The sequence below is a fragment of the Etheostoma cragini genome, chromosome 16 (genome assembly GCF_013103735.1).
Source record: "Etheostoma cragini isolate CJK2018 chromosome 16, CSU_Ecrag_1.0, whole genome shotgun sequence".
In the NCBI taxonomy this organism is placed as follows: Eukaryota; Metazoa; Chordata; class Actinopteri; order Perciformes; family Percidae; genus Etheostoma; species Etheostoma cragini.
Genome location: NC_048422.1, coordinates 13545060 through 13569556, shown reverse-complemented (window position 1 = coordinate 13569556; position 24497 = coordinate 13545060). Strand labels below are relative to the sequence as shown.

The following is a 24497-nucleotide window of genomic DNA, read 5'->3' as shown; positions in this document are numbered from 1 at the left end:
TCGAAAAAATACTATAGAAACTATTGTTTATTATATTTTAAAATTTGCCTCTTGAAAATCCTTATACGTCATTGACCCTTATATGTTAATACTGGAATAATGCTGTTATTTATATATTATAAGATTTGTGTTATTATTTACAAGTGAAAATGAACTGTATCCCAACCAATAAATTAACAGAGTGAACAAAACCAAGCCCATTACGAAATGAAAAGCAGGGTCTTACTTTCTGGTTTGTAGTACTGCATTTTATTGAATCTAATAAATCATTTTCTCTTGTTTACCAAAATAAAAAGGTTCAACATTCCAATATATAAAGATCCAGGATTATGAGTGCTCATGATAACCTTCTACTCTGATAATACTGTAGCTGCCCATGAATGACATCTTTGAGAAACAGCAGCATCAACAAACAGACTTACAGAGTTACAGTGTTTGTTACAGTGCATGGTGTCAGTGTCGGTACTTGATCTGAATAGGACAACAACAAAAAGTGCTCGAAAGCGAGACCATGACTGACGCAACTTTAATAATGGTGAACGAGTGACACGATCAGAGGACTGAGGAACTCGTCTGACCAAAACCAGCTGAGATACATTCTGAAAAACGGTATGCGGCTTATCATAATTTTAAATCATGTCGTCTGCCAAGTAAATGGAAAAATAAACATTTAATGACTTATCGGTAAACAACAATATAAGCTATTTATGCGATTCACTTAACAGCAATTCAGCTTCTTTTTTTCTTTTTCTTTTTAAATGTACCACAGGCATACTGTACACACAGATATTTTAGTGACATCTGAGTTAACTGGGTCTCGTGACAAGAAAACTATGTTTCATTGCATAACAGGTTAAAGTAAACCAGGCTTCCTCTACCTCTCACTTTGTGATGGATATTTGGAAGGACACCTTGACAATATGACAACAGGTATGTGGATGTTACACTCGGAAAAGAGGAAGTAGCACCTGTCACCTAAGATTCGACACATTACCAGACAACACAATCAAAGCAAGACACTTGGTAGACTTGGAAACTAAATGCTATTGCTTGGTGGCAGTTATTCAAAATTAAAGAGGGATGAGTCTTTGATAAAAATAGTACAAAAAAGCTTAACTCAAGGCCCACTAATTAGCTTTTTCCTATCTCCTTCCTCGCTCTTCTTCGGGAGAATGATGATGCCATTCACAGGAACGCCCCATCATATACGACCACCAGTCCCAGAAGCTGACCCGTCTCCATGACACTGAGCAAACCTCTGCTGATGAAGCCATCACATTTGAAAGCCCAGGATAAAGCTAGTAATTGGGCCTTGAATTCAATTTTACTTTTTGTTGTCAGCTGCTGTTTCAAAGGTGACGAATGATCCTTCACGCTCAATAGCAGGAATGTAGTGCAGCACATGGTGTGATCAAGCAGCAGTTTTACCTGTTTGTGTCTTCGGCAGAAATCACATCTGTGTACTTAAATTCTAAATGAGGAAACAATCACATCCTTCACACAGCATGTGTTAAAAAAATGTTTACTTCTTCAAACTTTATTTCCTAAAGTTCCTTTGAGAAACAAAAGAGTAAACCATCACACCGAGCTTGCTGGTTATGAGATGCATATACAGTGAAATCCTAAACAAATATTGATCCTAAACAAATATTGATCAAAAGGCATGGCGTTTGGCACCTTGCACCCTCCTGTGTGTGACACGAGATGACCCGGTGCATGTGGTGTTCGGATTAACAAACAGATGCTTAATAAAACACATGTAAATCTCTTTTTTTTCTGATATTGCACATCCTAAAAGAACACTCAGGGAGATAACACAGCGTCATGTGGCATGACTGTGTAAACCATATTGACTCTACCCCTGCAATCTTATATTTTTCTTCTTCTCTTGACCACACAGAACAACCCGATCCACTTTAAGTTTCAATGTGACTACCTTCTCTCTTCTCCTGTGAGTAAAATCTAAATGGAGAATAGAGAGTAGAAAAGGATGGCATGGATTTCTGGATTTCTGCTCTGCTGTGTTTTACTGACCAAACAGACAAAGAGTGAGTGGCCCGGTGCAGCTGATGACGGTCCACCAGAGAGGAGAAGTGGGACTGGAACATGAGTTAGTAAGGGAGAGGGGACAACAAATGGTGGTAGGCCAGAGGCAACAGTCTGGTTTCATAGACCAGGAAGTTACTCGTGCCTGCTGCAGCATAAGGCCCTGCGAGACGTCATGCGCAACAGTTCATCCTCAGTGATAAGTTTAGGGCTCGGGCTGCATGCACGCCTGAGGGCCACTCTGACAAACACACACACACACATACATAGACACACACACACACGCGCGCACACACACACACACACAGAGTTTTAAGACTTGAAGACGTGAACAGCTCGCACTACGTACTGCCTGCAGATGGGGCACTCGCTCATCCTCTTTCCACATTTGGTGCAGGTAACCATGTGACCACATTCCAGCAGCACGCAGTCGATGATGGCGTCCATGCATATGCGACACAAGTTGTCATCAGCCGCCAGCTGAGCTTTGACACCATCTGTGGATGGAAAACAAATGGTTACAATGGTTCATTGCAGGGTCGTTAAACATAAAAAGTTCAGTGATGTAGTACAGATGCTGTACAGTCCAGTGGCACCTAACTTAGAACTCAGACTGCAGTCTGAGTTCTGATAAACAACATAACCACATCATTGACCACTGTTTGGTCATTAGCAGTAGATCCTCTCTTCTATATCACAGTGCTCCAGTAGGTTGGTAGCTGTTATTTAGCATCAGAGTCTGTTAAGAAAATGTTTCCTGCAAACCTAAAACCTAAAATATGTAACATACTTGACTTTACTTTGATAGATTGGAGTAGTTAGAGGATAAAAAAAAGAATTTCTTGAACAAGGTGGATTGGAAAAGTGCAATTATGTTAAATATACACAATAACTAACCTGCTACTTTCACAACAGCAAATGATGGCAGTGCACTGGTTCAAAGGAGTTAAATGTCTGATTGCTGGCTAATAGCTCACAAGCCTAAATCTGGCTCCTGCTGCTTACATCTTGTTTGACGGGAAAAGGCCAATCAAGCTGCCTCATGTCTGCTGTCCCTACACGTCTGACTATTGAGTGGGCTAATATGATCCTCAAGCCCTTTATGTCAACAATAGAGCCTCTAGGAATCTTGACAATGTAATTACACCTGATGGAAACACGCAGCTACTGAAGTAATATGATGGCTCATCAAGAGGTAAAAGCTCTTAGAGAGTGCATTAATGACAGGATGAGAGGTTGTCCTTCAGAATAAAATGAAATGATGCACGCTGGAAAAGAAACAACAGTGACATAATGTGGAGACACTGAATCAGGCAGGAGATAAGGACTCAAATGACCATAATGTGATAATATGCAAGATGATGGGAAGGATCAAGTGGGTAGAACTGCTGCAGCATGCCTTCACTGTTATCACAATATCAATGTGATGCACACTATGTGTTCATGGGGGAGATGGAAAAGGTGCTGTGAAGTGGCTTTTTATAAAAACATCTTACCTCCAACTCCACTGTTGCAGAGAGGGGGAGGATATGCAACCACTTTATAGGTAAGAATGGGCAGTAATAAAGAAAATATATTAGTTCAAGAAACAGTGATTACCCTTTTCCGTAAAACAATGTTGAAGCAATGACGTTTCTCAACACTGTAATCACATCTCAGGAGGGAGCTAAATGAACTTGCATGTAGATTTAATATGTTAACTCAGTGTTCAGATTAAATGGCAATGTCATAGTTTAAACCTTGGGAATATGCTTATCAAGCAACAGTAATTACCTGCAGTTATGCTCACGTTTTCCACTAAAAGAAAAGGAGAAAAAAGCGTTTTTGTTGTTGTTTTTTTTATCATACAAAACGTTTGAGGTCAAAATGTGACATTTAGATTAAAAAAAATATATATATAGTATCATATTAAAATTCTTACTGGATTTCCTGTTCTGCTCATTTTCTCTGTAGAGTCGATGCACTCGCTCCAGCAGCTCCCACTTCTCGCAGCAGCCATAGTAATTGACAAAGTTCCTGGCGAGAATCTCTTTCAGCTGGCGGACCGAGAGGTTTTCTATCGCCTCTTCATTGTCCAGATCAGACAGCGAGGCTCTGATCCTCCGCTGCGTCGCCGGACTGACCTACAATCAACACGGTAGACAGAGCTGCAGTCAACAACACGGTCCGCAATCAGTGCCTTGTCAACACTACAATAATCTTTGTGCTTCTACTATTAAAAGGTCCCCTAGCATGAAAATTTCACTTTATGAGTTTTTTTAAACATTAATATGCATTCCCCCAGCCTGCCTATGGTCCCCCAGTGGCTAGAAATGGTGATAGGTGTAAACCGAGCCCTGCGTTTGAGAAAATGAAAGCTCAGATGGAATCTTAGTTCCCGACCCCTTCACTGCTTTGCCTACCAAGGGAATTTGGCCCACCCATGAGAGAGAGACATCATGGTCTAAGATTAAGATAGATGTATCCTTTATTAGTCCCAAATGGGAAAAGTACAATTTACCCTCTGTTTTTATAACACACATTACACACAGGCCTGAATTGCACCAAGACTGAATTTTGGGAAAAAGACTTCAGATATGGCATTAGGGGACCATTAAGGCCTATATAACAACTTCCAAAGAGCACCATGTCATGGGACCCTTAACACTACTTAGTACTGAAAATGTGCAAAACAAGTGTTGTACCTCCACAAAATGTTCAGTGGGCTCCAGGTTCAAGAGAGAAGCAGTTGGAGTATCCTCCTGCTCCTGTTTGAGTAGAAATCAACACGCTGACCTTCATTTAAGTTAGTTAAAATTCTTATTACAACATAAATCTCACTGCTAGGCCTATTAAAACAAATTGTTTTCACTGCTTGATCACCAAATATCAAATCAGTCCACTTAAAACAGGCAGCACATGTCAAATTCAAATGGCGTGTGAAATTAAATCTTTTTTTGTACTTTTAAAGAATCTTCTCATTGCAGATTTAAGGCAGCTGAACTGACAAGAAAAATACTAAATTGACCCATATTCGTCTGTTAAGATGCTCACGTCACACTGCTCAACACTATCAAAGTATATTCTGTGCCTGATTACAACTTATAGTTTCTTCTTGCTCTACAGCGTATGACTACCATGATAAAAAACAACTTCACAGCTCTCTGCAATCAACTTCTTTAAATTGCAACTGTTCCGATGTGTTATCAAAGAATATGAGATGTTATACATGTCAGCTGCTCCTAACTCAGCGGTTAATTATTCTCTTTGAAGGTGGAGGTCGGGAATTTGCCAGATGAAAGGAGAGTAAATGACGGTGCTGTCTGTACTAGCAGACGCTGTTTAGTATGAGTGTATAGCTCCGTCTTATCTCAGCCATTTACATGCATTGAGGAGAAGATTGAAACCTCTTTATTCTTTTATCTGCTTGACAAAAGAGAGCATGTGAAGGGTTGAAATAAGCTGTAACTGTGTGATAGCATAATGGACTGCAGTCTGTTTCTGTACCGTAAAAAAAAATATCTCTCTGCTTCAGCACATTCCAGCAGACCAGTCATCTTCCTCGAATGAAGATGTGTTAATAATGTATCCATCAGCGTCGTGGTGCCAGATGCCTGCCCCTCATCCAGACATCATACTTTTGCTCAGGCTAGACTCCTCCGAGACAAGAGCAGCAGCCCCGACACAAGCAAAGTGCCAAACCTCACCGGAGTACAAAGTTTCTTTGACATTCGACTATTTCAAACATGTAAAAGTATTAGAAAGAACTCAAAGAGCACAGAGCCGACTTCTGTCACTGCTGCACAAACTGCTAAATGGGTTATTTTACTACAGTAACACTAACTGTTGAGAAAGGTTTCATCTGAATCTAAATATACATGGGGATAGACAATCATGGGTGGATTAATTTCCTTTCAAGTTTGTTTTGTTTTCTTTAGCAAGTTGATTCAACAAAGAAATAATATCTTATTTCAGATGGTAAATAATGTATTTTTCCTCATCCAGTAATCTTGTCAGGCACCATTTACATTAGAATATTAAACCTGTTACAAGGTAACTGATCCTAGAAGGAAGTGGTTAGTTCAATAAACTGTGTTCAACAAAAAAACATTGCATGTCTTTGTTTTGTTGTATTGGTTCAAAGTAGTCAAAGTAGGATATAGGATCAGATTTAAAATTGAGTTAATTTAGTCTTGCTTAGCCAGACGCTGTGTCAGCAGTGGAGTATGGTCTGGCTGCACCGCTTAGTAATTCTGGGACAGGGTAAAAAAACCTCTGGCTTGTTCATATTTCTTTAAAACAATGACAACTGCTCTGGGCGGTGCAAAGCCCCGGATGCAGTAAATATGCCATTGCTAAATAGATAGCAGTGATAGCTGCAGGGGAGAGACATCATGCAGCAGATGTCGGGCTTTATCCCAGAACTTCACATTTGGTAAGCCAGACAACACGTAAAGCAGATTGCTGCCCTAATTCTTACTTGTATGTTTCAATAAATATTATTAAGTTGTTTCATAAAAATATTAGCTTGTTAGTGAACTGCCTTTTTTGCAGAGTACAACCACAGATTCACCTTTGGTTGTAAAACACAAATAACCCATAAGAATCAGAAAACCTATATGTGCCACAAACTAAGAGAAGGAAGCAGATCTGATCTATGGGGGAATGAGAGGAAGGATGTACTGTAATGTTTCTGTTGTTTGGTTGCAGCTGTGACGCTGTGGGGAGTTCTCAACCTGTGTGCCTGTTACATAACAGACTCAGCCTGTGTAACAGACTTAAAAAAGGCAAAGGGCTTAAGCTGCATCGCTGGCTGGTTTGAGGGCTCTGCACACATGCACTCATGCACATGCACAAGCTGTTTCCAGCTGCAATGTGCACATTCTGCTGAACACTGGACCAGCGCTGCAAATTTGATATTTCATAATATCAATGGATGGACAAAAATCCACTGAAATGTATCCTAGTAGCTTCTATGGGAGAAACACTTTATTCAGAGCAAAGCACCAACGGCCGTTAAAACAAAGAAACGGATGGAACAATGAATTTAATGACATCTTAAGAAATGCACAAGAGGGCATTATTTTGTTTATCCGTGAGTTGAAAGGAAGAAGTCTTCTCCTGACTGAAAAAAGTCACACTGACACAAATGAACTGATTTCACCTAAGAAATGAATGACCTTAAATAAAACAAGGACATATGTGAAAGAAATATGACGTATGTACTGTAAATTAGAGAATGATTGAGCGGATGTTTGTGTGTGGCTGCACAGTACACAGTGTTAGCTCTGCATGCAGACACACACTGAACAGCAGCACGTGTTTCTTACCTGGCTGGTGGTCCCTGAGCTGTCACTTGGGCTGAGCACGTCTCCCTGAGAGGCGGAGAGGACCGACTGTTCGGAGGCAGAGCGCGTGGCAGGGGGGGGCGAGGCGGCAAGCGAGTGGGGGAGCGAGTGCAGACTGTCTGTGTCATCGCCCTCTTCATCTTCCTCCTCATCCTCTTCCTCCTCATGTGTGTCCTCTCCATCTTCCTCCTCTTCTTCCTCGTCCCCTTCCTCCTCGTCCTCTTCCACCACTGGTCTCGGGGTTTCCCTTGTCCCCTGATGACAGAGCACCAAGTCAACCAGGTCCTCTTTCTCCCTGCATGTGTCGGTGGGGATGTTGCGCAGCAGCAGGTACTGCCGCAGGTCTTTCACTCGAAGCTGCATGAGCCGGGGCCTCTGGAAGGCCGTGCCACGCAGCAGGTGGCAGGTCATGCAGCAGCGCAGGTCCTCCTGCAGCACCGAGCACAGGGCGCAGAAACTCTTCTTACAATCACAGCAGATGTGCTGTTGGAGGGAGAAGTGAGTCAAACACAGACGGGATGTGATCAGCTATACTTTCTTTAAAAAACTTTACTTTTCATAATTTTTAAATAGGCCCCGATGTCTGACTTATGTTAGCATATTAAACTATTTATCATCCAGGCCACTTTTCATGAATACATTACCCATTTGCTGAAAATGATCTGATTTGAGCTCTGAAAAATGGGCCAAATGATGGAACCGAAGTCACTGAAGCTGCTGTTTATACTAATGATTAACATTGTCTTCATTTGCACCAGGATAATCCATCAGCACATGGTTTTACTACATGATCTTATTTAGTTAAAATTTCACAATCTATTTTTGTTCAGAATTAAAAACTAACTGTATGAATAACTGAGGTTTTTATTTGACATGTGTGATGAGTTATGTCTGTAATGCATTAGTTTACATGTAACTGTTTTTTTTTGCCATATAGTAATATATGGTGACTTGAGTCAATCAATAAGCCCAGTCCATCAGCAGAAAATGAATGGTTAATTCTTCAAATAATTTAGCATGCAAAAATTCCAAACATTTGGATGCTACTGCTTTTCGCTATTTTCATAAAAGAAGTAATGCTACTTTGGGAAAATAATGATGGCCATTTATAATTATTTCCCGAAATGTAATTTAGATGAAAAAACGTAATTGACAGATTGATTGTGAAAATAATAATCTGCTATCATATTAATATTCCAAAAAATACATTCAAATATATAGTTTTAACCAAATCCCCAAATAGCCATATCATTTTTGTATTTCCTTAGAGTTAGCTGTCTTTGAGAGTATTCCCTTGACAAAAAAAACAACCTTACAAACCAGCAACATCTGAAAGAGTGGCTCATATCTTGTGTGTTATTTTCTAGAAAGAGTAGACAAAAGAGAAGCAGGTGTAGCTGGTGATGATGACATTTCACTGTCTACTGATACAGAGCAGCTGAGTAGATTGACACTTCAAATGGGCAGGAAAGTAGGTCAGCGCATTTGTGCACAAGTGAAAAGAAAATGTTTACAGCCATAAATATTTTCTTATCACTTGTGCACACCAGTAATACACCACCCGTATCACTCTGCTCCACCAGCAGCAAATTTGCACTACAAAAGATATTTTGTAATTTGTAATTTTCATACTATGAAAATATCCGGTGTGTTTTTCCAGTGAGTTGACCTGCTGCGAGAAAGGCAACTGGTGTGTGGATGATGATAGAGCTATCTGAAACAGCGAGCAGAGAGGAAGCTGGGCAACGCAGCGTTTTCATCAGTGTCTCTGTGCGACAATCTGCCATTAAACTCTGACATGTTCAGCAGTGCAGGGACCCTGCAAATGCCAAAATGAATATAAATGGTGCGCATGGTCTTAAAAGGAACATCCCAGTGATTTTGCATTTTGTCGCCTCTGTTTGCAGGGAGACAGTCAAGACAGACTTTAAAAAAGGGTAAATATATCATTAAACTGGACGTAAGAATGGTTTGTTGGATTGATCATCACCCCTTACAGCCCAAGGGGATGTCTTTTTTTTTAATGTAAAGATTATTTTTTGGGGCATTTTAGGTCTTTATTTACATAGGACAGCTGAAGACATCAAAGTGGAGAGAGAGGGGGAATGACATGCAGAAAAGGGTCACAGGCCGGAGTCAAACCTGAGCCCACTGCGTTGAGGAGTAAACCTCTATATATGGGCGCCCGCTCTACTAACGGGAAATCTAGGCACCCAAAGGGACATCTTTAAATAGCTTGGTTTGACTGACTGACAGACCAAACCCTAAAAAATATTTCAGTTTTGAGTTAGGATCCTAAAGGATTAGGTTGGAGTCACTAATGTCACACAATAACACAAACTAACAGATCAAGGCAGCGGTAGACCAGCAACTCCTGCATTCTGAGAGGTAAAGATACAGTTTTTCTAAAAGGAAGTGGTGGTTTTGAAGAAAGAATAGAAAACGGCTTTTGACAGAAAAGGTGTGACAGAAAGGTAAAGTGGTATATAGCATACACACAGATATTGTTTTTTTAGGTATCTAAAATCCTTTTAGCTGTTGCCCTTGTCCACAGCAGTACATTGCTTAGCTACCATGTCAGTACACTGCCTGCTTCTCTAAATTGGGGGCCTGCCTACTGCGATTAACTGTAGGTAATACACTGACAATGGCTAAGTACCTCGTATAACCCCACTTCAAAAAATCCGAACTATCCCTTTAATCTGAAAGGTAGTGGCCACAGTTGACAGATAGATGTATTGGAGGGGATGTTAAAAGTGGCTATTTGTGACTTTCAGTTTGTGTTGATTCTAGCGGCCGCTTTAGAAAAGTGTTGTAGTGTTTTTACCACACCTGCTGTCGTAAAGGTCTTTTCTCTACGATGCTGTATTGCCCACTGTATCACTAAGTTAGTGTTACTGGGAGGTCATATATTTGTGATGAAGGTTTTGCTCAGACAGAAAATCATTCATTTAGACTACAATAAGAGAATACGTTACAGATGTATTGTATTTCAAGTGTTGCTCACGGTAACTTAGCCTACTTTGGATGTATCATCAGATAAACCGGGTATCACTGTCACCGTATCACAAACCCGGCATTAAGATTTTGTTAGTGTAGCAACCAACATAATAATAACTTAGATTACCTAGACAGGGGGACATGGGGAAAAGATAAATAGTAGGCAAACACAAACGGGTGCTAAAGGGAAAAGGGGGGACCTAATTTAATATAGGCTGCTAACTTACAACTACATTGCGCATTGTAAAGTTATTTTAGGAATGAAATAGACATACCTGAGGGCCAATTCAGGGTTTGTTTTGAATCATTTACAATCCCGTAATTGTTTCCATCTGTTGAAAGCCTGACTGAAGTCGACTCACCCGTCATCTGTCACTCTCCCTTTTAGCTTTTAGTTTTTCTTTGTTTAATTTCCTTTTTTTCTGTGATGACCCTGCCCCAGTATCTGCCATGACTACAACAGATAACTTCTAAAATAAATCTGTCCGAAATCTGAATGTGTTACTGTGGAGCTGCTCTTTCTGGCGTAAATCATTTTGGGACTTTGTGGGGAAAAAAATGGGACCCGGGCAAAGTCATTAATAAAACAATTAAAAACAATAAAAAGCGTTATTTTCACTGTTAGTCTCGTTTGCTGTTCCAGGTCATTTGTGATCATTAGATGAAAAATGACACAGTTTCTGAAACATTTAAAAATTACATACAGTATATTTAAAGTAGCATAAACTGGAAATACTCAACCAAAGTAAAAGTGCCTCAACATTTTACATGCAGTAAGTAGAATAACACTTATGTAAATGCATTGTGTACTTTCCACCACTGCCTTTAATGCGGATGTTAGTTTCCATTAATTTCACCTAAGCAAAAAATTTAAATCAGCTTGCAGAGTCTTTAAACTTCCTAAAATAAGTTTGTCATCACAGTCAACAACTTTTTGTCTTTTCACATTAGACAAACATAATAATCCTCTAACTGCCTGTTATGGCCATAATTGAACCTGCGTGTTGTATGCTGGATATTGTCTGCTAGGTCTGTTCCTGTTATTTTGTTTCTGTTTACAGGGCGTTGGTATAAAACAGCATGTATGTTTAGCCAACCTACCCTGTATGAATATTTTGTCAGTGATTTAATCCCGAAAAAGAAACAAAGTGATCTAAATTTGATGAGTTTTAGTGTGAACCACATTGATGTTATTTCTAAGGTTTTTTTACATTAAAAAGAGCTCTGTTCAGCAATTGACTCAATAATTATAAAAGTCAGTGTGTCCTTGAATGCACCATGAGGAACAGTCCCTGGTCTCAACTGCATGCAATGATTACATAATTCTGAGAAAAAAAGAAAGCTGACTAAACATTGACTGTGAAGGATTACTCAAGCAGGTTTCCAGTCTGCAAGTTGGTTTTTATATAGTGCATGAAGTGAAACCAAGCAGTCAAAAACTATAGTGTTCTTTAGAAAACGATCAGTACAGTTCATTTACTACCAAACTACAAAACCACCACTGTCGTGTCTTCACTTTCACTCCCACATCCCTTGCTTACCTTGCGTCTGAAGACGGAGAAGGCCAGTCCGCAGGCCTTGCACAGCTGCCCGGCGCTCCCTGAGCTGGTGGGGGGGTAGGTGGAGTACCCAGCGCTGGGGGCGAAGCGGAAGGGCCCCGCCCCTGCTCCGAACCCCGGCTGCTGCGTCCGCACCGTGCCCGTGCCCATCACCTCGTTTAGCAGCCCACAGCATGACGCCCACATGGACGATGCTCCGGCCTACAGAGTACATACACAGAAACACACATAAGTACACACATTTAAAATTTTCAGAGACATCTCACACAGACGTTTGGTCTCTCTGTGTCGTCACCATCATCAGTGACATACATGTGAATATCTTCTTCATGAATAATTAGGTCTTGTGCATCATTTTCTACACATTTCCCCAAAGTTCAGTCTGTCATATTGGGCATCTTTGGAGGGATAAACGCCAGTCTTCAAAATGCCTCATTTGATGTTTTGAGGAAGGAGCAATAAAGGCTCTAACACACTGGTCCAAAACCTCCTAGAGGTGTTTGATTTGTTGGTGATCTGGTGACTATAAAGGCCACAGCATCATATCTCTGATCAAACCATTCCGTAAGTCATTGCAAGCATTTTATTCTAAGTATTTCTTTCAACTGGTTACTCGTCTGTACAAGAACAACTGTTGTAAAAATATAATGATCATGATACTGGTTTGAAGCATATATACTGTACATTCCTTTGCTCAATACTATAAACAGCTGAAGTAGAGAGCCTCCCTTGGTATGAGTTAAGAGAGTACATGAATGAGAAAGAGAGAGAGGAGGGAAAAAATACTGGGCAGCACATTATTGAGAGTGCTCTGTGAGAGTATTTGAGGTTAGAGATAATTAGACAGAAGTAGACGCTAAAAGCTCCTATTAATGACACTCTCCAAAGAGAGCGCCGAGTAAAATTTCTCAGTCTCTGTGTCATATTATACAATTTTATAAACAAATAGGCTACGTTGAGGTAGAGGAGGTTTTTTGGAGTCTAAGCCACACAGCAAATATCTTGCGAGTGTCAAATGGGAAGAGGTGTATGTTATGTCTTCTCTGCGTATCCTGAGGAAACGTGCAAACTAGCTTTAAGTTGATGCACTCAGCATGCAAAGTTTAAGTGTGCCGAGTGTGTTCGCTGACCAGAAGACAGGCAAGGCACAGGGAGCAAAGATTCGCATGATGGGAGCCACGGCCCCTTGGAGCATACTGATGAGAGGAGGAGGGAGGAGGGAGGACAGTGAGGAAAGAATATGTCTTCTGTTGTTCCCCAGCCTGCAGAATCAATAGCTGACATGAGCATAATGTAAGCTCTTTGTGGTCCCCAACCCTATGCGGAAAACAGTGGAATTCACAGGGTCCTGCCACATGTCTTCTTAAAGTAGCACTCCACCTCGACTTGTCACAAACACCCTGTGATCTAACCTCACCCATCTGCTCAGGGATTCGTCATGCAATCTTAGGAACAAGGCACTATATGTGGATTCAGGGCAAGAAGGAGGAAGCCCCTGCTGCAGTGGGACAGTCAGTATGGATATGTAAAGATTAAATAGATTATTAAACTGGACATTTGGAAGGATTTGTTGGATTGTTCATCACCATTAACCACAGCCCAAGGTGACCTCTTTAAACAGCTTGGTTTGTCTGGCCAACAGTCCAAAACCTGAAAACATATTTAATTGACAGTACTATAATACCAGAGAAGATTACGAAATCTACAGACGCAAGATTTAGAAAATGTTAGAAATGATTGCTTTAAATATGACTTAAGTGGGTTTAATTAAATACCAAAACCATTGCCAATTCTTTTCCTGTATTTGTTCAGTACTTTTGTACATTTTGTAAAGATTTGGTGTTATTCTGCATCAGCTCCATCACTTCATCATGATATACTCACCAGCTTTATATGCACAGTAAAACCATGATGCATAACAACGTGAATTATTTGCCTGTGGCGTAAACTTGACCTTATGTTAAGCTGCTAAAAAGTCTCCCAGGTTAGATACAGCCTCCCCTCATATGGGAGTGAAGCCACTAAAAGGAATGTTTACGGCGTACTCCAGAATGAGAAGGCACTGCAGTCTGGCCACGAAATCAGTCCTTTTTGGCTTTGAGCCAGAAGCAAGAGTTCCCTCTGTCACTTCAATTAGCACACTGTAAGCTCTGCAGGCAGGGAGTCCCGAACAAACAAGTGACAAGAGCAAACATCACGTTTGGTACATTGTTTTGTTTTTACTTGTATCATTTAGATTTTCTCTGCAGCTCAATCCCTTAGGCTTAGAATATACCTCTGGGAACACTTTTTGTATTTTTGTTGTTCCAATCACCTTCGGACACTTTTGAGTGTCACGTCTGGACCAAATAATTGAGATATTTCTAAATCTGCTACTGGATCCTCAACATAAGGGCAACAAATAATCCAGCCCATCATGTTAGCACACATAAAGACTAAGAGGGGAAAACAGCAAAAAAGTAACAGAGGCACATATTTTAACACAAAGCCTGCAATAGGAACTGGAGTTGTGGGGTTAAATAGACAATAGGAATTTAGGAGGCAGAGGGGTTCTAATGAAAATGCCATTTAGTTGCATTGTGGGAAATGTATGATCCATCTTTCTCTCATACTAGGGACAAAAGTCAGGGTAGCTCTGCCTCTGCTGCTTTAAAAAAAAAAAATCTGTCTCTCTCTTGTCCCCCAGCTTAATGAAAGTTCAGCACTCCTCCATTAAGCGTAAGTCTAACCAACAGGTGGGTGATAGGGCCACATTCAAGGGAGTTTTTGTCAAGATCATGATATTGATATTGATACACAGTATATCGTGATACAATTTTCTGGAACCATCACTCTCTATCAGATCATCCCCTGTCTGTCTCTCACATTTAATTTCCTCTTTCTCTCTGCTGGAAGAGCATTTTTAATAGAAAGTATATATTTCATAGACCAAGTCATAGACCTATCCCTGATTAAAATGGCATTGAATACATATTGTACAGCAGTCTTTCCAGTTTTGAGATGTATACCGACACAATTTAGCTAACATCGTCTGTTCCACAGGGGCAGAAAAGCTGCTTTTCAATTTAAACCAGATTAGTCAACAAAAGATCACCTGCATTTTGTTTTCCTGGGGACACAAGGAGTGATGCACACTGTGCACCAGGAGTTAGGCACCTCTTTACTTTTGTCTTCCATAATAATGTGACAAACAGTATTGAAGTGCTTGACCTACTGCATACAAAATTGGTAATTATTGAAGTATTTGCAGAACATCTTCTTCAGTATTCATAAGGGACTACTTCACTATGAAGAATATGAAGAAAGTGTTACATGATTGTTGAATTGTGTGTTATCAAAGCTACTTTTTGTTGTTCAAGCAGCAGAAAATCGTGTCCTTTGTCAGCGCGGCCTAAACCTACAAAACACTGTAACCATTACAAAGGCTTCATATACGGCTGGCATGTTTTTTCTCTTCACTGCATCATATTTTAAGAGCTCGCTGTAGGTTTTACATGTAAAACCCTGTTGTTTAAAAGTAACCGCAGCTGCAGAAAAATTTAAATGTTTGTAAGAACATGTTTGATTAGCCAGCCAGATGAGATGTTTTCCTAGTAATATTGAAGAAGTGATATGCAAACCTTTAATGTGTTTGTGAAAGCCGAATCACTAAATAATGGATTGTTGTCAACCTGAAATTCCCAATGCTGAATTAAAACCAACATGGAAGTGTTGCATTACTCCAACACATATGGTGTATTTGAATAAGGGATTTGGGGATTTGGGGAAAAGGGAATTTCTGCACAAAATACCAACATCACTTTCACAGGTCTGCATTTAAACTTTGTCCGCATTTAAGTCCGGAAATGTTGGGACATTTATGGAAATAAAATACCTGTTCAAACAGAGGTAAATAGCTGGCTATTTAGCTTGCAGCAGTTGCTTGTGGAAGCCGTCTGACCTGCCACACAAATTACAATACCAGATCTCACTATGAAATGCTGTAGAGTGATATGCCTCACAGTATACTGTACACACTATGTGCACTTCAAACAGTGTGGAAGTAAATGTAGGATACTTGGTTACTTTCCAACTCTATCAAGAACAGAGGTTTTTCTCTGCAAAATGGTGTCATCCACCTCACTAATGCATGCAGTCAGCTTTAAATAAGTAGAATCCGAACAGCTGTGTAACTACAATAGAAATCTATCAGCCACTTCTTCATATTGTACACAGTAATGATAATGATGATGATAAGGATGATGAGGATGATGATGATGATGATGATGACTAAGGTTGTAGCAGCAGTCCTGCCTCAACCTTACCTTTCATCGCGACTGTCACCACAAACCTGCCGCCACCAGAGGACCAATGACATCATCGCCATCATCTTCTTCATGATTATCCGTCCTGAGCTCGAGCTGCCAGGCAGCAGCATCACCTTTCCTTCCGTGTGCTGCAGCCCGTCTCTGCTACAGTTCTCACACACACGCACACGCACACGCACGGAGAGGAAGGAGACTCCTGACACAGCTCGGACCTGAGAGGTAAATCTCTCTTTCTGCACACACAGAGACGTCTCCCAAACATCCCCGCACTCACTCACTCCCTCACTCACTCTCGCTGACCGCAGTATCTATCTCATTAGACAGGATTAAAAGCCTGGCGATGACTGGACGTCGTATCAGCGGCTTTGGTCACTCAACTATCACACTGGGGTCAAAGTAGGCTCATTTAAAGGCCGTAGACGGTACCTATATTCTGTTTATCCGGGCGACTGGAGAAGCTGGAAAAGCATTTCCAGGCTTGCAAGCTCGCCAGTAAAATAAAAATCACACTGACAGACCTGGAAGGGCAGCTGCGAAAAGATATCAGGGTGTCAAGTTAAAATCGACTCGTGAACGCAGCATTTAAATACAAGCCTGTTGATGTAATTATGTTTGAATACACGCGACATATCAACTTGACATTTGGATGGAGGTATTCCCTGCCCCTCGGTGCAGCATTGTGCGTAAATCACAGGACATCTGCATCGACAGGGAATCCGGATCGTAAACGAACTGCAGATGGATCACGTACCTTCATTGCACCTCCCGTTTGAGGAATTTGCCGAGTAATGTCAGAACGACGACCATTGCAAATGCACAGGGAATCAAACCATTACGTCTTCCCTCTCTCCAGCTGCCTGTGTGTGTGTGGAGTAAGCATAACGTAATGGCCAAGAGAGCCGCAGCCAATCACAGAGCGCACACAGGCACCGGTATCTTTAGCGGCCAATCCGCTTTAACACAGCACTGGAGAGGGCGTTCAGTTCCGCGCGTACAGGCGCATGAGTCTGACAGACGCATCATGCTATTTTCACAGCTTCGGTTCAGTCTAGTGAATTAGACATTCCCCAGCCCTCCACAACTTGTGTCTTTGAATAAAATAAGGTGTTCGGCTGCATCAGACTTTCAGGCTTAAATCTAATGTTGTCAATTGTTTTTTTATATCACAAAACATTTCTGCGCTATTGATTTAGTGAACTGGAGGAATCATGTTTTTTTTATTATTGTCATGCTCTTGATTCAACGCAGTGGGCAAAACATAATCCCTTATATTCTGCACCAAACACGTGGAGTTTTATTTCTATTTTGTACCAAATGTAAATGCGCCTACAATCTTATTTACTGTCATATTTTTAGCCTGTATGTGCATGTGTGCATGCCTGTGACTTTGACTGCGTGTGCGTGCGCACACAAGGCTGCTGTCTGCAGTAAAGAGATTAGAGGGGGTTGTCATCCATTACATGGTCGGTACCACTGAGAGCCCACAGGGGGCAGCAGACAGCCTGCCACATCATTGTTATCATTCAGACCAGTTCAGACACATCTGAGCCGCAGGGGAAAAAGCTGCTCGTGCTGTTTATTATGTTAATACTGTATAATGTTGGTGAAGTCAGACTCAACTTATGCAGCTGTTGCAGCAGTAGAGAATGAGACAGAAATTGCATATAAGGAGTCTGTCTGAGGAATCATAATGATGCAGATACAGTATAATGCCTGAGTCTATTTAAATGCTCTGCCATTTCCATTACATCAAACAGTGACCCTACTATGTTGATTTTATTTCACACAACCACATTAAAAGATCTGTGGAGGCCCTTGGGCCAACAGTGACACACTTTAGAGCTTTAGACTTGGCCTGAAAATTCTTCCACAGTGTTCAAACATCAAAGTTGTATTGGAGGATGGAAGTGTGCAAACTCTTTCTCACATATGAAAAATGCAGACAAATGATCAGTGAGATTAATGACGATGTGACATCCACCCACATGACAACTATCTTTTCACCTACCTTTACTGGTGTTGAGCAATGCAGATATTTTGCTTATATCTGAGCAAGTTTTTATAAATCTATTTCTGACATTTCTGCCTCTATCCAAATTCAACGACAGTGAATGAGATTATGTTTGTGGTGCTAAAAGCTATGAAACATCACATTTAAAAACGTCAACAGCAACATGATTTTTCTCCAGAAATAGTGTCCCCATTTCTCTGGATAATCCACAGAGCTCACGGCCAACAGTTCTTACTTCTTCAGTAGAAAGTAAAATTAAATAAAAACTGTCAGCAGATAATCTATATTAAATGGGTTACTGTTTCTCAAAAGATACCTTGCTGCTAATTTAGTAAACATTTATTGTTTGATGCTATGAGCATCACATGAAATCCCTTTAGCTTGACCATTTTTCAGTTACCATAACCAAGTGTTAACTCCCTGTATAACACAAAATGATCCAAATATTCTCCAGTTGTTGGTGGGGAGGATGCCTATAAAGTGTAAGCCAATTGCCCTACTTCTGAAAATAGAAAGTGTACCACACAGATGTGTTCATGCCTCTTTTTACGCTTACCCTGTAACTAACCATAACCGCAAAAGAAAATGAAGAAGAAGAAGAACATGAAGAAGAAGAAAAACAAAAACAAGAAGAGGAGGTCTACCAGACCATGATCTAAAAGTATCTAAAGTAAGCAACAAAGGGGAAAATGCCAGTGAGTGAGGTCAAATCATAAATAAATAGACATAATCTATCTGATCCACCCAAATCTAAACAGTGAGAACAAACATCTGTGAAAACAGAAATAACACCAGTGGTCCTGTTGGCTCCTCTCAGTCTCTCATAATGAGTTTCCTGTCCAATCTTGACCCAGAGTTTTGTTTGTGTCAACCCTTTGAGGTTTGAGTTTGAGTTTCCTCACATGGCTTCACAAACAATGTATACTCTTCTACATCAGTGGCTTTATAACAACACATTCAAAGTTTTTTTTTCAATTGAGGAAATTCTCCTTTGTATCTGAAGGACCTGTTTAAGAGCATTTCCTGGTCAGCTGCTTCAGACTTTTTTTAAGGCTTCATTATAGTTATTAGTCTGTCAAAAAATGATTGATAACAGAAAGTTTGTAAGAAATTATTTGTGTATTCATATAGTTTTCCACAAAAAAGTCCAATTACTTTAAAATTACAGCTACTCCTTTTTCTTTCTTGGGGAAATCCAGAATCTATGTTATAATCTGTATTTATATAAAATGCACATATTAGTCATTTTAAAGGTTTGACATCTGGACACAAGATGTCTCCTTCATCCCTGAAAAATCCATTCTCTCACTGTATATGCATATGAAAAACAGCAAAATTCAAATAAAACTTTAGTGAAGATAGAACCAGAGAGGTTTATGGCGAGAGTTTTACTTTTCTTAATTATTTAGACACTTTATTATCAAAGTTGTTATTGATGAATTTACTGATCAATCGACCGCTGATGTGTGTCAGCTGAGAGTTTTTGCCCCATTGAGTGAACACATACTCTTGAATAATTTTCTTTTTTTCCCACACTGTCTCTTATTACAATCTGTTCTTTGTTCTCACAACTCCCTATATTCCCCCTATTGCACAACAATTTAATCTATCCACTCCTTCACCCTGCAGTTTCTGACGAAATCCTCCATGTCATGGAAATTACATTTGAAATTTCACAAATTTACTGGAAATGTGTTTCCCATCTGGGAACAGTAATCATGAAACAAATGGGAAAGCGAAACCAAAACCTTTAACGCCCTCTTGGGTTTGAATTTGGATCCCCAGCACTTCTGGGGGTGCTTACGGTCAGTTGAATTTATAGACAGACTTTTGAATGAAAACCAGATGACAAGTTGAAACTTTGTTTTTGGATTACTGGATGCTCTGGGAGAAAGTTCAACCCCCATCTGTCTTTAGGATTGTGAAACATGAGCAATTAAAAAAGAGTTATATAATCACCTCACATACACAAACACACACATCAACATTGCTCCTATGTAAATGTTTTATTTATCTGACTCCAATTGAAACAGCTCATTACTGCCACAATGTTCTTGGGAAGTCTCAGCATGTGTGTTCAATTTATGCAACGCAATCAACTGCAGGTCAGTGTGTTTCTCATGATTTCAGTTCAGTTCAGCTTAGTTCAGTCCCTTTATTATCCTAAACGGGAAGCAATCTCTAAAAATGTTACATTACATGTGCAAATTAAGCCGAGTTATTGCACATAGAACAATTTTAGAATGATTTTTACTCTTCTTACTTATTACTCTAAGTCTGCGAACTGAGGGGAGTGTTGCAAACTCAGAGTGAAGGGGGGGGGGCGGGGGGGTTGTGCAGTTTAGTATATGCTGGGCTTTGCAGAGTAGCCTACTAAGCAAACATAGTTATTGATTTTCCTAAAAAAAAACAGAGACGTGTGACATTCAGTCAGTGCAGAATAAATAAAAGATTTAATTACAGTTTATACAACCATCCAGCTGCTTCTTTTCCAGACAAGCCCCAGTTGGAGCCGACATCCACGGCTGTTTTGTGCTGCCAACAAGGCCCACTAGATGGAGCGTGTATGCTTCCAAAAAGATAAAGATCTGCTGGTCATTGCGTGTTTGAGTAAATGAGTTAGACAATTTGTAATAAATGGCACATCTGCAAATCACTAACTACAGTACATTATATAATAAAAGCAAATATAATAGAAAATGAAAACTGAGATAGGCTGTACAATATTAGTGATGAAAGAAGTACTCAGATATTTAAGTATAAGTAATGTAGAAATACTGTTACAAGTTGAAATCATCTGTTTCAAGATTTACTTAATCAAAAGTGTTAACGTCAAAATATGCTTATAGTACCAAAAGTAAAAGTGCTTATTATGCAGAATGGTCCATTTCAGAATAATGTATATCATGTTACTGGATTTTAATTATTGATGCATTACAGTGTTCATCACTTAAATGTTGCAGCTGGTAAACGTGGGGCTAATTTTAATTACATTATATATTTATGTATTGCTGTGTAACTTGTGGATTTCCTTCCCGGGGGATCAATAAAGTCTCATCTTATTTTAATATATATTAATACATCAACAATTTGTACTAATAATCTGAAACGTTGATGTAACTAATGTTAATTGTTTTTTACATCCTTGAATTTTACATGAGTAATTACATTTTTTGCTACCTCATACTTCTACTCCACTACAGTTGAGAGGACAATATTGTTGTTTGTTGCTCTACATTTATCTGACCGCTATTGGTTTGACATAAAAACACATGATGATTTACAATGACATTGTTTTGATAACCGCTTGTCACATTTCAGATGTGAGTTGTTTGCAAACTTCTTAGATGGTTTCATTTATACAACTGGTTGAGGCCCAAAGGTTAAATAATCAAATTTTTCACAAAAAGCAAAGATTAAAGTCCTAAAAATGAAAACAAATTTGTGTAGCAGAACATTGTTTTTTCTCAATCCCTCTCCCATTAATCCTCTCTCGGCCTCTCAGATTCATCTTGAGACCCTTTAGAGGATCCTGACCCCTAAATTGGGAACCAATGGAACACACGCGTCTAGCCAGCACACACTGCATTATAGTCTTGTGAGCTACTCGCTGCTCCTGTCATTCAAGAAGGGAAGATGATGTTAGAGAGGTCTAACCAGGGTCAAACCACAGGAAGAAAGAAATAGAGGGTCAAATTAATGAAAACATTCTTTCTGCCTTATACATCACTGTTGCACTGTGTGTACTAACCTTCGACCTGTTACTGTACACATCCCAAGTCTCAAAATAACCAGGTCAATGAATAATGATTTGGCTGGAATGTTGGTTTAGTAAACAAGGGGTGTCATGTTTTTAAAAAATCTGTGCAGACACTTTTTTGGTTCATGTCCTCAAGACGTGGTCAACTAAACACATTAGCAATGTCACAATAATACTACAGTACAGGCAATGCAAGTTGTGATGAAGGGGAATGCCATTCCCTATTTTAACAAAATAACCAAAATGCATGCCCCTTGTTACAGTTTTTCATAAAAAAACTACTTTTTTCAAACCCTATGAACAGTTTCCAAAACTGCACACCCACAATACACAATTCACACACTGCATTCATAATGAAGCATTTGCATAAAATGGCAAAAAAAAAGAAAAAAACATTAATGGAACATTTTTGGATGTAGCATGTATTCTCTTTGGTCTTTCATAGTCTTATGTCTACATTTCCATACAAGGTTCCAGAGTGAAAGTAATCTGCTGAGTAGGTTTGAAAAGTACACTGTAAACACCAATGCAACGTTGAACTTTATTTTGCAAAACATTACTGTTGTAACAGTGTCGAAAACTAAATATCATTGCTTTTCTACTCTTTAGAGAGTTAAAAAAAAGTGGGAGTGTGTGCAGTATAGTTACTGTAAAAAATATAAAAGATATTGTAGTACAGCACAATAACCTCATACCTCACACGCTGCAGTGCAGTTCTGTAACCTGCCATCCCCATCTCCATCACCCAGTAGCAGAGAGAGTGCACTGGCAGAGGGTTTGTTTAGTTGAATAATATGTCAGTCTAGTCCACCTGAATGACTCAAAGGTTTGTTCAAGTTAGAATCTATGGCCCCGACCATGGCTCCGAAATATCAGTAGCCTAACTGTGTATCGATGAATCCATGGCGCTGTCCATGGTGCTGAAGTAGCAGACGGATTTGTTATTGTAACTTTTTCTCTGAGTGCTGCCCTTCAGTTTTGTCTTGGATCTTGGTATTGGTATTAAAAACAAAGTTGTTAACTCTATGAAGTGGTTTGCTAGTCATGGGTCAATAAAACAAACCGGGTCTATTCCACCTTGATAAATATACAGTTTATTAGGGCTGTAACGATGTGGAAATAAAACCAAAAACGCGTTGGACGGTGTCGTAATCTTACGTTACCCACCAAGAATTACATTAGAATTAGCTACTTGTCAACCAGCACCTTGACAGTAGGCACCAAAGCACTTTTCCTCTTTGTTCCCCCTACAGGTTGGGAGGGGAATTGTTGCCAATATTCTTATGTATCATTCCAACGAGTTAATGAACCACTGAAACGATTTTGGAAACATTACTTTAAGGTACAATATAATCTTTGTGTTAAAACTATGGGACAGCTATTAACTGGACCTTGTGGTGATACTGATTTCTCAACAGTGGTTTCTAGGGTCAAGAACTTTGCACTTCTGTTTTAAGGAGCTGTCAAATAAACTTCATGGTTATTTTGGAGACTGTAGTTTGTACCTAATATAATTTTATTACAGCTGGAAAATTTGCTTAGTTACACTCCACTGCTGCACATGAGACACTGTTAATGGCTTGGCAACAGCACAGACATAGACTAGCCCACTTAAACTGCTAAATGTCTGCAGGGTGTTTCAGTGTCAGTTACAAACCAGAACAGGATCCCATGTTATCCGACACTGCTCTGTTTCTTTTAGAGGGACGAACTGGGATTGAAGGTGGATGGCCTCAGGCTCTCCCCCTGTGAACATGAAATGCCTCGCTAGCAGAGCAGCTACAAGTCAGCAGGATGTTGATATTATTCTGCCCCCGACAGGTCCGTACAGGGCATCGTTCTCATCCACACACAATATTAAAATGCTGAGATGGAAACCAGCTGAAAACCCCGAGTCATCAGACTATATCTAATGTGTTCCTGAAGAGCAAATACTAACGTTGAGGGCTTTATATATTGTCCAAATTATGTTTGATAGGGGTAAACCAAAGCATTGTTTTCAAAATGATTTTACTTCAGACTTGCCAATTATAAAATCTCCACAAACGGCAAATGTTATTCAAATCATGTTTAGTGTTGAAGCAACAGCAGGCAAACATCACTTTTACTTTAAAAGAGACATGATTTAATGAGCAAAAATCTAAATTAAGCACATTTACAACAGATTTTTTATCATGGCAGTGATTTGTTTGAAGGTTGTTGATTTATCGATCAAATTAAAAAGTTTAAATAAAACATTTATTTTTAGAATGTGGGTGACTCAGTGATTTGTTTTGTACCAACAGCAACCCATGAAAACAAAGCTTGTGCATTCAGGGACAGATTTATTCTTGAAGTGCAAATTAGTAAACATTTTATTTCTATGATCAAAGGTAGTAATTTACTCTGCATGTCCACAACACTCATGCAACAAGGACACAAACACACACACACACACACACACACACACACATACACACACACACACATACACACACACACACACAC

At 39.8% G+C, this 24497-nt stretch overlaps 2 protein-coding genes across 3 annotated transcripts in view; both read right to left on the bottom strand.

Moving 5' to 3' along the window:
• Positions 1-230: 230 nt before the first annotated feature.
• rnf34b (ring finger protein 34b) lies at positions 231-17151 on the bottom strand. Of its 2 annotated transcripts, XM_034895938.1 has the most exons (8): positions 16991-17151; positions 11915-12133; positions 7356-7856; positions 4731-4793; positions 3968-4169; positions 3820-3843; positions 3543-3584; positions 231-2543 (listed from the first exon to the last, which is right to left on the bottom strand). In XM_034895938.1, the coding sequence occupies exons 1-8, from the start codon at positions 16994-16996 to the stop codon at positions 2359-2361; spliced, it is 1242 nt and encodes a 413-aa protein (XP_034751829.1). In that variant the 5' UTR covers positions 16997-17151; the 3' UTR covers positions 231-2358. The 2 variants fall into 2 exon arrangements, with proteins under 2 accessions (XP_034751829.1, XP_034751830.1); XM_034895939.1 differs by lacking the exon at positions 3543-3584.
• A 6912-nt stretch (positions 17152-24063) lies between these two features.
• Positions 24064-24497, bottom strand: part of lrrc75bb (leucine rich repeat containing 75Bb) — a 34216-nt gene continuing 33782 nt past the window's right edge. The window contains exon 4 of the mRNA XM_034895941.1: positions 24064-24497. This exon is cut by the window's right edge and continues 2017 nt beyond it. The gene's annotated coding sequence lies outside the window, so the exon portion shown is untranslated.

Bases quoted from the DNA above. Each gene is read 5' to 3' on its own strand.
- rnf34b (XM_034895938.1), bottom strand. The intron at 3,844-3,967 runs GTAAGAATTTTA...CTTTTCTTTTAG, and splicing joins TGAGCAGAACAGGAAATCCA to TGGAAAACGTGAGCATAACT. The intron at 2,544-3,542 runs GTAAGATGTTTT...TTCCATCCACAG, and splicing joins CTGCAACAGTGGAGTTGGAG to ATGGTGTCAAAGCTCAGCTG.